Below are 13,350 nucleotides of genomic sequence, written 5' to 3'. Positions count from 1 at the left end.
GCCTGCATATTCCATGTAAGTAGTCTATGAATCTGCCTGCTGTGGAGTGAATGGGTTGAATACATGCAAGTCCCAACATACAGAAACTCTCTATAAAGTAATACTTCAATAACATTCTCCAGAATAAACAGGATTTGAGACTAACAACCAAAATACATCTGTTAGCCTGTCATGATGTCTTGTTGAAGGACTATGATCTGTCTGTGCTTAGTGTTAGATAAAAAGCAGGTGTTTGAGAAGGGGATCTTTAGAGTAAGTTTCATAGGAGTAAATGATGTGTCCAAATGTGCTTGAAATACTCAGAAGCTGCGTGTAACAGGAGACTTCAGACAGCTTCACTCTGCATCGCCCTGTGTCTGCTTATTAGATGTTTTTGTATAATTTTTCTACATTTGCTTAAATAATGAGTGTGTGCCAAGATGCTGTGGATTTAAGCTTCTTGCCAGCCAGACCAGAGTTTTCCAGTACTCAGTAACCAATATTATTCCTGACTGAACAGCATTCCTTGCTAAATGATAGCATTCTGGATGTAGTGCTGGATCCTGTTGCTTGGGAAGTCACTGGTCATTCTGGTTACTGGCTCAGTTGCAGATGTCAGCAGTGTTGGCCAGGGTAACTAAAAATATGGGGACAGTGGAAGTCATGTTGGGAGTATTCTGGCCTCTTTCAGAGGAACAAGCCGACAAAACAGATACAACCAAAAATAATGAAATTATTTCATGAGGCACTTAGGCAGCCCCTGGTGGCTGATTCAGGTTTAGTTATTCTGTGAGATATATTTTATGAGATAACTACAGACATGGATATGTTGAGTTTTCTGTGACAACACATGCAGAAGAATTACAGATGCTAAAAGCAGAATGTTTTAATGAAGTTTGGCACTTGGTACATTACTTATGTAGAGCAAGAGGTGCAAAGCTGGCTCTGGCATCCATCAGCCATTTGTTCTTTTGTCATAGGCAGTGTCAGAGCTCACGCCTCAAAAACTTAAATTAGCTGATATTAGCAACACTTTCATTGATAATGTAATCTTGGGGCTCCTGCCTAGGGTTGAAGTAATAGATGGCCATGGACATAACAGCTTCAGCCACAGGGTTTGATGGCATCTCCTTAGCCTGTGGAGCTTTTCCCCACCTCTGTGCTAGACTGTTTGTTGGGGCCCCTCTGCTCTACTGTCAGAAGAGTTTATATCACTATTTGGTGCAAGAGGATTGGCAGAAAATCCCGGAGCAATAGATTTGGGGACAAATCCTAGTGCAAGTCTCTGTGCAAAAAGTGCGTGATAGGGTGGGATTTTTAAGCAGAACCAGTTCACTTCATAATGACTTTTAAAAGACAGTGCGTGTGCAATACAGTATGGAGATGGGACTTTGGGGTGAGAGATGTTTTTGCTGATCCACAAATTTGTTGAAAGTTTGTAAGCAGTAGGCCTACAATTCTAGGTGCGGAGGAGAAAAATCACTTTTGTCAGTTAAATTTATGGTCAGCAATAAAACTTGGTCTGCATTTATGGTGACAACACTCACATATGCAAAGCCCTGTGGAGGGCTGTGATAGCCAGGCACCAGCCCTGACAGGTTGGTTAGCCTTCAGCAAAGGCCCTGAAATCGTTAGGCAGCTGCATTTCAAAGGTAAAGGTGTGGGGAAGGTTGGAAGTCTGACTTGATCAAATGCATATGGGACATTTGGCAGCTATTTTAGGGCAAGGAAGCAGAGCTATTTTAATTTATGACAAATGTCCCAGGGATGTCACCACCTTTGTCTGATAAATTACCCACTGTATGACCTTAATGGTCAAGGCAGGGCATGTTTCCTAAAGGTTGCAATACAGAAGTTGTTGGAAATGCCAAGTTTACATGCCAGGCAGGGTTCCTAAGTGAGTTTGGGTACCACTTCAGGGCAGCCTTAGTATGTGTGTACCTGAGCTTTTGATGTTCAGGGAATCCTATTGTTTTTATAGGTGCCCACAGCCATCCTAGGAACTTCTGCATGGTGCAGTGCCTACCTGATTGTGATAGCCCTGTATGTCTGTGTGAGGTAACTAAATGCTTTCCAGCGATTTGTTAGCTTTAAATCACATTTTGTTAGAGTAACATCACTAGCTTTTAGGCAAAGTGAGATCACAAGATTGACCCTCAGAGTTAAAATGTGCATCTGGCTCGTTTTAAAAACACCAAAAAAAAACTGTAAGGAAACACCTTGCATTTAGTAGATTTAATATTCTTTCTATATTTTCCTATATTTAAATCACAGTTTTCTGCTGCCATCACAGGAAGATTTCTCGGCCAGGCATGCTAAAGGCATCCATATCCATGTCTCTGTCATAGGGATAAGTCTGAGGCATTTCTCAGTGTTAGAAAATTCACTGAAAGTGGGCTGCCAATATACCCAAGTGACTACTACTGTTCGTGGTATTTGACAGGAATTTTCAAATTGTTGTCCTAGGAATAAGTCTACTTGTGACTCTTGATGTGAAAGTTTCACTGGTGTAGTGCAGTGAATTCAGACACACTGAGGGAAAATGAAAAATATACCCTGCTGGCATTAGACATGACACTTCAATTGGAGTATCTCTTGAAGAAATAGAACTTAATCCTTTTCTCTCTAATCTGCCATAACCTGCTATCTTGATGTGTCTTGGGAAAAAGAAAGCTGAAATGTCAGGAAAGGGAACAGTGTTTTCTATCTTCAAAATGCTGTTGTTGTAAACCTCACTGGTCTTGCAACCTTTGTTCCTATAAACCTTTACAGTTTGTATTTCGGTTTGTTTTGCTGTTGCCATAATGTTGTAAGGACTGCTTACTTCCCAGAATTTGTCCACAGTTTCTTGCAACCTTATCGCAGGGCGCTTGGCTTTTGGTGGCTTGGGGTTATTTCTTCATGAATGAGCTCTCAGTCATGGAGCCACTAAGTTTAATCCTTTGGTAGGGAACGGCTTCACATCTCTCTATTTCTACACAAAAAATCTTCTTCAAATAACCTTTGTTTTATTTTCTTCGGACATTTTAAAATCTATTGCCTATCTTAAGCTGAAGAGATTCTTAAATCTTAAAGCTCTGTAGCTTAGTATTCATCTCTTGTGTAAATGTTAAATTAGTTCAGGATCTATATTTGTCTGTGAATCTAAGTCTTAAAGCTCCAACTTCGCCCACGGTTCTTCCTTCTTCAGAAGACTGTGCACGGAGCTTCTGACACTTACTTTGTCACTTCCCTGCCTGCTCCCCGGTATCCCTGCCAGTGCCCAGCATGGCCACTCACCTCTTCTGCTCTTTCTTTAATTTCCCTCACAGTAAGATCACTGTACCCTTCCTTCTCATCTGTATCGGCTTCATTCCTTTCACTGTTCAGCAGCTTCAGGAAAGATGCACAAGCACAACGTTACAAGCAGAGTTGGCAAGGGGGCTTGGATTTCCAGAGTCATCATAAACACTGATGACTTAGCCGAACACTAGAAAACACGTCCCTGTTTTGGCACGGTATTATTGTACAGAGTAGGAGAATACGTAGAAATACACCTTTCATAGCCATCACTGCTGTGGCATCAGTCTGTGTATATTTTTCATGTTCTCTTCAGCTATGGTTCTCTCCTCTGTTCCAATTCAATTGTATATCTTAAGTCATATATTTAACGGTTTTTACTAATTAAAACCACCTGCAATATATACATAGGCTAAGATTTTAAGAAAATTTGGCACCCAGGTTGGGTACTTTCAGAACCAACTAAGTGGCCCTTTTTTCTTTCTCTTAAACCCTTCCAGTCAGTGGCATATTCTAGATGTCTGCCTTCCATACCTCAGCTGTTCCTTTCCTCTTTCTTCTGCTGGTAAAGCAGTCGTGACAGGACAGAACAGTCTTGAATTTATTTAGTAAGTTTTGTAGTCGAGTCTGTTGATTATTCCTTGGCTTGGATAGAGTAGTGCTTTCAGATCGTCTTCTGTGCAGGTGTTAGGCAGGTTATTTACCTGCTGGTTTGAATCTGGGCGTGTGCATTCAGTTGTCTGTTGACAAAATGAGTTCTAGTCTTTTTTGTTGTCTCAGGTTTAACTGTAGTTGATGGACGTTGTTCCCAGTTGAATATTCAGCATAGTAGAGCGTATGTGAGGAATCTTTGAAATGCTTCTGTCAGAGTTCATTTTCCACAGCATTTTCTAGATGGGATTTGCCTCGTAGTGGTTTTCAGTTGCAAAGATTGAAGCCTGGGTGATGGCGCTTTCTACAGTGGGGGGAGAGGAGAAGCAGAGTCTGATGGGGACAGTGGAAGCAGAGCCCAAAGGAAACTGATCATGGGTGTCTAGCATGTTGAGGTGTCAATTGCTGTCTGTTGGGACAATAGCACAGCAGACAAAGAAACGCAACAGCCAGACTTTGTTTATGGTCATGGAGGAAATCTCAGTGCCCAGCCCATCACTGTGTGCACCACCTACAGCTGCTGTTCAGCAGAGCATTGTGCCAAATGGGTTGAATGATGGGGTGTTCCCTGGGGAAGGCAGGCATGCTTTCAGAAGATGGCTCTTGCAGGTGCGAGCTGGCCAAGTGTTCTGGGGTACATCTCCAAGGTAAGGAACTGAAATATGTGTTTTCCTAAACTGAACTGATTTTTTTCCTGTTTCTTCCCCATAGCCTCGTCATGTATTCAACATGCTGAAGAAGTACGTGCGTGCTGAGCAGAAAGACAGACAGCATACTCTCAAACACTTTGAACACGTCCGCATGGTAGACCCAAAGAAAGCTGCCCAAATCAGATCTCAGGTAATCCCCACTGAGGGTTAGCGATGTCATGTTGTTCGTAACCATTGTGAAGTTTCTGTCAGCTTATTTAAATTAAAAAAAAAAAGACTACTTTCCACAGACAGTTCTAGATGCAATAAAAAATAATTTGCTTTCCACCAGAAGATTAAGGCAAAGTGATGTAGGAACTGTGTGAGTATAATTTGTCTTTCGAGAAGAACTGAAAAGCAGGTTTTCTGTTTACCCAGACAGTGAGTCAGTCGTGGGCACTTCCCAAGGAGATCTCCAAAGCAGTTATACCCAGAACTTTTATTACTGCTTTGGTAGATAATACCTCTGGGAAAATGTCTATAATAGATCTAGCTACCACGTATGGTTATGCTTCATCCAGCTGAAGCAGCAGAACCAGAAGTGGTAGAGCCATCTGACTGCAACCAACCTTTCTGTAGTCATTGCAGAGGTACTTGTAGTGTCTATAAATATGATTACTGCAATGCACTTGAGTTTAACATGTTTTTTAAAATGTGCACAGAAGTTCATGACATTTTAACTGCTGAATGTTACTGCAGTCCTCAACGTTTGTGTTTTGGAACAGCTTTTATGTTGCCTTTGTAAATCATGGAGGGTGAGAAAGCAAAAAAGACTGAAGATGTAGCTGGCTTTCAAAACAGCAATTAAAATTGTAGGCACAACGGATAAGCTGTTAAGTGTGTGCTGTAATCTGCAGAATCTGCCTCTGTTCCCTCTGTAGGATGCAACAGGAAGCTCTGTTCCAGCCACAGTTTTTGAACTGATTGGCATCGCTAAAAGCCAAATCAAAACCATATACCTCTTTGAATGACATGATTTGCATATTACATTTCTGAAACATCAATTTCAGCCAGACTTGTACATTGAGATCGTGCTGGCTTGAAATTGCTGGCATTAGAAATGCACACTATAACCATCTTCTGCAGTAATCTTAAACAGCTTTCCCACACTGTAAATGTTAAAGCATTTCCTTTTGCATCTAACATGATTTTTTAGTTTCTAGAACGTTGGATTATTTAATAACAGAAAACAGTGGAATTTTGCAGACAACATATTGTTTGGCAGCACAGGTGAAGAATGGAAACTGACATTTAGATACAAGAAGTACAGTGTATTGCTTAGTGTATTGCCATAGGAGTGCGTATTCTGTAATATCTTTGCTTCTTGAATTGGTTAGAAGGTTGGGAGAATGTAGGCTGGAGGAACTCTTGGGGAGTTTTATTTCAGTAGAAAATGAAAAACAAGATATTTTGTTGAAAGGCATGAATGCTTTATTTCAGTTTGAAGGAATCGTATCATTGTTTCATTGAAATTGCTGTCAGCAACCCATTTTCCTCTTTAGGCCTAACTGCCCTTGTCGGTGGTTTAAGTCTTCCAAGATGCACCTCAGTGTCCCTTCCTACTGAAGAGAGGTGATACTTGTGGAAAGTAGCCTGAGGAAGTATATCATGGGTTGTCATGACTCAACACATAGCAGTGTGTGGGAACCTGAGGCAGTAGAGTTGTAATCACATGAGACAGCACTGTAATGCTTCTGGTTGGAAATATTTTTGTTTTCAGATGAAAATGTTTCAAATGCTTTTAACAAGAAAATTGAAGCTTTCTTCAGGGAGTAGCTGTTTCTTTTTGCAATACTAGGATAAAGAAAAAAAAAAACAACAACATTATGATCCGGCAATCATTGCGCCTCACTTGGCTTGCATGTCATGCAGAAGCTTATGGGTATGGGCAAATTTACACATTATTGAAGGGTAAATGAGGCTGTGGATTTCTGCCACATTAGCTTTTTGTATACACACTCTACCCCACTGCAAATGTAAATCCTTGCTTTAAATTATTTTACTCTCATGGCATTTCAGATAGTTTCTGTGGAGAAGCATCTAGCACACTATGTAAAAGAGGTGAATTTTGCAATTGATTTGACAATTTCACTATATAGAACATACTGAGTATTATACCTAGTACAAGTGAAAACTGTCCTCCTGTTATAACCTATATAACCTATAAAATTTGTGATAATGACTACTAATAATAGTATTCCCCTCCTTAAAATATTTTCATTTCTTTAGGTTATGACACATCTACGTGTGATATATGAACGCATGAACCAGTCTCTCTCCTTCCTCTACAATGTGCCTGCTGTGGCTGAGGAAATCCAGGATGAAGTCGGTATGCAATTTGTTAATACAAAAAAAGGGAAATATTTCTGTGGTGAGAAATCACCACCAAAAGCTAAAATACTGCATCTTATTTCTATTGATATACTGTCCCAGCTGACTAATAGAACAAACTTGCCAGTGTTCTTAAATTATAAATCAAATTATAATGAACATTTGGAAGGCAAATTAAAGTTAAATTAAGAGAGTGGGCTAGCAGAGGCTGGACTATCAGAGGGACAAAATGGAATATCTTGCTCATAATTTGCTTTCAGAGGAGACTTCCTATTTCTTTAAAATGCAGTTTCATTATCATTATACGTGGACTTCATTAATTCCTGTATAATCTATGCAGTGACATCATCATGTGACCTTTGTTGTTAATATTTTCCCTGAAATATGTTAATTTACATTTGGAGCCTCCATGCTATATAGATACAGCTGGTTACAATAAGTAGCTCTAGCAAATCCTTCCTGGGTTTGGATATTTAATTTGATGTGGTAAGCATTTACATTATCTGATGCAGTCATTTGGGAAATCCCCCATCTGAAAAACTAGTTTCTGGAACGAGCATCCAAGAAAAATGTAGGTAATGACTAGGGGTTAATAAATGCAACTTGGCAGTATCTTATCACTCATGGTTTCATTTGGTAAATTATTGATTTCCTTATAAAACAAGGCTGTACCATTGTAGTAAGGATGAGGATGTGTGTAGGACATGTGAGGGGCTGGACAGAGTAGCAATGAATTCCCCAGTGCCCAAAGCACAGATTAAGAAGCAGATGTGCCTGTACTTGTGAGGTAGCTTTAGGAATCTGGGGATAAGATCAGAAAACAGAGCTGGGGAGGGGTGCTAGGAGGACACGAAGAAGTAGTAGAATTAATAATTCTCCTTCACCATGTGTTTCTGTGCTTCACAATTGTAAGGCACAAGCAACAGTCTCTGTCTTTGATCAGAGATCTGTTCAAATAAAATCCTTATTGGTCATTTGAAAGTATTGTTTCTGTAGGAAAGGAGATTCTGATACTGCTAGGCTATGACTCAATTGTCTTTTTTTTTTTTTTTTTTTTTTTTTTGTTACCCATCACTGTTGTTCCTTGTTTTGTTTTGTTTTGTTTTGTTTTTTTTTCTTGAAGTTTCAATTTCTTCTATTATCGGTAAAGTTAATGGTTGTTGTTGAGGACATGCTTCTAAATTTTCTTTTCTCTCCAAAATACTGAAAGTGAGTGGGAATTTCAGAGGCTTTGAAGTGACATGGGAACAGAAGTCTATTAACTGCTAAGTGGTTTACAAAAATCTGACTCCTAATCTCAAATGTAATACTAATTTTTAGGAGAAAGAAGCAGGCTAAAATTAGTAGGATATTATGTCCTAGTAAGATGAGAGAAGCTAAGATATCTAAAAGAAAGAGTCTATCAGTCTCTTAAATACTTTTTCCCTACCTTGATTTTTTTGTGGGTTTGGGTATAGTAAAATTTCTTCAAAGCACTGCAAAATTCGAAGCAATGAAAAATATATTCTTACATTGGGAGATACCAGGCAGCAAAAATTAAAGAAGACACTGTCAGATCTGGGCTATATTAGGCAAAATTATTCAGTAATGAGAAGAAAGCTGCCTCTTTTCTGTTGATACTCTTCCAGTATCAACATTCTCCTTGTTGGTAATGGTGACTGTATGCTTGATTTTACATCTTACTTCCAATGAATATTCAGAGGGGTCATTCCCTTCTGATAAAGAAGACTGTGTCCTTCTAGCTTTGAGCACTGTTTCAGCTTTGAGCATGTTTCTAATCCATTCTGAAATTACTGAGTTTCTTAGCCTCAGTACTCTTCCTAAATCCATGGAAAAGGAGATCTATGACAGCTGTAGAATCTGCGAAGAAGTAAAATACTAAAAATGTCACTTTGTAACATTCCAAAGAGATACCACAGCTATCATTAAAAAGACAAATATTTCATTAAATACCTTCTTTGGAATTATTAACTTAGAAAGTCCAAGTCAACAAAAAAGTTGGAAAATACTTAGGTAAAACTAACTCAGACACGCAATGTCTGACTGATAAATCGCATATAAAGTAGTTTAAAGTAGTTTTCTCAGGCTGCTGTGAGAGCTTATCTTCTAGCTAAAATGACTTATTTTCTAGTTGAGTTTCTTTGTTCATTATGCTTCTGGTTTCTAGTTCCACACTTTACTACAGAGTTCTTCATGAGCAGTTTTCACCTTGAGGAATGAATTATCATTGCTTTAGAAGACACAGCTCTGACAAAGGTAGTTTTTCGCTAGATTAAACAAGTGGAACAAGTGGTTCTATGGACAACAAGATATAGTTTCCTGTAAATTTATGGGTTGTGTTTAATTCCTCCAATATTAAGTAAGGTGCTGCTTTTGACTAGATTTTCTCATTGCTAGAAATATTATGCCCCGTTTTTCACAGTTTCTCTGTGACCAGATGTTGACAACCTTGAATCTCAGGTCCTTATATATATGTATAAGTGTATGTTTTATATATATATATATATATACACTAATAGAAACTAAACTAAATATTAAATTAAAATTTTCCTCATATCTGCCTGACAGTCAGCTATTGGAGGTTCATCCCTGGGAAGTAGGTGATGTTCTTTCATTGGAAATGTGTGTGAAGATGAGGTGCCCACTTCATGTGTTTGTTGTTTTCGAGATTTTTATCCTGGGCAATGAAGCTGAATTGTATGAAGCAGAAAGTAGAGTTGTTCCTGGGGTATGCCAACTGCATGGAGAATATTTTCTGCTTCAGCAAGCTGCAGGGTTTTGTTAATTAATGCTTCATGACTGGGTGAATTGCAGTCCAGCGGTTGGACATTTGGAATTCCTTTTAGATATGGAGTATTTTTGAAGCTCCTGACATGAAAAAGCAGATTTATGGTTATAATTTTAAGGTGAGGAATCTGAAATACCAAATCCAGCTTCTAAACTAAAAGCAGCCCCTTTTAAAAACTTTTGGAATTGTTTTTAGAACTCCAGCAGAGACCATGGCAGGAAGTTAACGTAAAACTTAAGACATTCATAGCCCTTATTTGCAAATTGTCACCTGTTGGAGTCTGTTGGCTTAAACAGAAAATGACTTGAGTGTATAGATATTTGTAGGAAGACCCGCAGTACTCTGAAGAGTAGAAAGCAGCTCTTACATGAAGCAAGGCTTTTTTTTTTTTTTTTTTCCGCTAAGCATTTGACAAATGTGTGATGTGCAAATGCCACATTGGGATGACTGGCATGTTTTGTCTCAGAAAACTCAAGCCATGTAAGGAAGAATACTGCTGCCTCTCTTGCTTACATGTTGGGTGAGGGGGGTAAAGGATCTGTGTAATAGTTGCCTGAAGGGGTCTGTCTGACCATGGGTTTTATCATGGAGGCTGGAAAACATAGGCAGGTGGTTTGTGTAGACCATTTGGCATTCTGGCTGCAAATGATTTCTCAAAGGACAGTAATGCAAATATGCTACAAACCAGGTCACCCTCTGCAAATGATGTAGTCCTGGGTGTTAAGTGGTGTTCCTCACAGACAAGAGTATGCCCCATCAATAAGACAGTCGCCTAAAAAATCTGAGAAGAGATATTTGCACACCGCAGGTGAGCAGATTATTTGGCTATGTTGGTATTTGTACTCACCTTTTCCCTCTGATAAATCTCCTGTACTTTTAATATGCATAAAACCTCAGAAAGAACAATGGCAGACTTTAGGAGAAATCAGCAGTTCCTTTTAGCACATCCTGCTTTAAATCCTTATTTGATTAGGCTGCTTATCCATGTATGTAAAAGGCAATTTATTGCTGGGAGTGGCACAGCAGGAACAGCTTCAGAACGAGAAGCTACATCAGAGCTTTGTGTGTTAGTCAAATGGGTAGGCAGTGAACTGAATTTTTAATTCTGTCTTTGCTGCTTCGTTTCCAAACTGATGTCCTCGAGTCCATGTTTTCTAGCCAACCACTGATGAAATATTCAGCACCGCCTACTCAGCAGTATCATAACTAACCCTGAATGATTCAGTAGTAAGCAAGTAATAAGTAAGACAATATGATTTCATCTGTCCCTTGACAAATAAAATCGAGCTATTGTTATTTCATTATTTTGTTCCACTGCACTTATCCTGTTCTTCTGCAGTGTGCTCAGGTTATATAGCAGGAGGAGCAAACAAACACAAGCAGACTCCAGGTCATTGACTGAATTCAAATGCAGAGAGTGCTGTGGCTCTTGTGCCGTTTGAAGTTATCTGTATGCTCCACCACAGCGTAACAAAATTTGACCAAGAGAATATTGCCTCTTGACATTTCGTTCACAACTTTCTGTGAAGATTTTTTTAAGTATTTTTAGAAAAAGCTTGACAGCTGTAAATATAGGATGGGCTACAGACTAAAGATGTTTGAGGACTAGCTTTCTTTTAACCCTTTCTCTTTAACCATTAGGTCCCTATACCTGTCAGTCTTCATCTTTGCATGTTGTCTGGACTACCTGTGGCGGGCATAGTTTTCAATACATCTGGTCTTACAGCACTTCTCAAACTAATTCTTGATTTCCTGTTTTGACCTACAGTCAATCCACAGTCTCACTGCATTTCTTGACATGAGTTGAATTAGGATGCTGTTCTCCATTCATTCTGTGGTAAACTTCTTTAGAAGTTTTGAGGGCATTAGCTATTTGCCATGGGTTGACAGTCCAAAATGATAGCCACTGTGATTTGGGGTTTTATATTGCAGAATCAAAACACGCCCTTAGGAGTTCACAAAAGCAAATTCTGTATCTGTTCTGATTAGTGCCATCTCTTTTGTGATTGTTGCCCTCACCTCCTCCCCCCCTTAAAATGTTGTGATTTGAATATGTAATCACTAATGTCTTTCAGTCTGCATTGGGACTTCTTGGTGTCTCATTTTCCTGTAACTCTTCTGTACAATTCCTGCCTTAAGATTTAACTGAAGGGCAAGAAAATTCATCTTCAAAAATGACATTCAAAATCACTGAAGTGATGCTTAGGATTTCTGCACCTTTATTTGAAGTAGGGTTGCCATGTTGAGGTAACAGAATAATAAAGAGAAGTTTACATGTGTTAAATCTGCCAATAGCTTTTAAAACAATGTTGTAAGGTTATCTATGGTATTGGAGTGGTATACATGTAGTTCATATATCAAGGTAAAACAGTAATTACGTTATGACTCAATTTTGTCAATTCAATTCAAATTCAAAAAAAATTCAAATTCAGTTTTTTGAATCTAGAGAGGTAGAATTGTTTTTCTGAAGCAATTCCTTTCTGGTTTTAATTATCCATACTTTCCAGTTAGTATTCTTGTCTTCTCAAAGGAGTCAAATGGAGTTGAACTTTTTACTCAGGAAAAAATAAACATCCACAAATCCAATATGCAGCTGCAGTAGTTATAAAAATTTGTAATTGAGGAATGTTGGACAATTCCTGTTAAGTTTTATACTTTCTGCCATTCTGGAGGTCACATTTGTCACCTGGAATTGTAGTTTCTAAATTGCCCTAGGCACTTGGCTAGTTCTTAAGAAGGAGTGTCTCTGATTTTGGATGCAAGGAATTGTCATCTTTGCCAAATTGTGTTATGCTTCCACCCTCATCTTCTTAAAACTGGCATGTTTTTCCTTGGAAGCAATTCTTCTATTCAGATTGGATGGGCATTCCTACACCACAGAGAAATTTCTCAGTAAAATTAAAATAGGTCTTCTGGAAGTAGCACAATTATGTGCAGGTACCTAAGGTACCTAAGGGTACTGTAAATCCTACCTTCTAGTTTTCAGATTACTCATTTAGTACATCTGGCCTGTATCATATTGGCTTACTGTTCCTCTGGTTCTGCTCTGCTGCCTTTGACCAAGAGGATAAAGTGACTGGAACAAGCAGTTGAATGCAGCCTTCAAAGAATGTGGTTTTGCACAGGTACCCTGGAGTGACTTCCAGGACTAACTATGCCTGTGCTGTAATTGTGCTCTCCCTGTAATTGATTTGACATGTTTGTGCATATCTGGTAGCTGTAGCTTTCCAATGAAAATTTGGAATTTTCTGTGCAATGATTGCTTACTTTCAATCTTCCTCGAAGCCCTATATCATTCCATTGAATAGGTGATTTGTAAGAACTCTAGCATAAAAATATATTGCTGGGTCATGGACTAAAGATAGCATGGAACCCTTACACAAAGGAAATGAATTCTATGTTAAGCTTTACACATCATTTAGGGTGTTTTTGTGTGCTTAAATACTGACATGATACAGACCAGGCGGACTACTTGATAAGCAGTTAAGACCTCTTCCACCCAAGGACATTGGTTTTAGTGATGCATTTGGCTAGCGTGTTTTCTGGAACATCATAAGCTCATGGTATTTACTAAGCCAGTTTTACCACCTTGTTCTCTGTCCAAAGTATTTTTTCTAATTATTTAAATATGAT

At 38.8% G+C, this 13,350-nt stretch overlaps 1 protein-coding gene across 4 annotated transcripts in view; it reads left to right on the top strand.

The window, feature by feature from the left end:
* APP (amyloid beta precursor protein) overlaps positions 1–13,350 on the top strand; it is a 213,164-nt gene that overhangs the window by 159,975 nt on the left and 39,839 nt on the right. For all 4 annotated transcript variants that reach the window (XM_084531058.1, XM_084531057.1, XM_084531056.1 and 1 more), the window contains 2 exons: positions 4,621–4,749; positions 6,828–6,927. In XM_084531058.1, the coding sequence (XP_084387184.1) occupies positions 4,621–4,749; positions 6,828–6,927 (229 nt within the window). The remainder of the gene's footprint in view (positions 1–4,620; positions 4,750–6,827; positions 6,928–13,350) is intronic.

This window comes from Aythya ferina, assembly GCF_964211825.1.
Source record: "Aythya ferina genome assembly, chromosome: 1".
Lineage (NCBI taxonomy): Eukaryota > Metazoa > Chordata > Aves > Anseriformes > Anatidae > Aythya > Aythya ferina.
The sequence above is the reverse complement of the archived record's forward strand: the minus strand, read 5'-3'. Positions and strand labels throughout refer to the sequence as shown.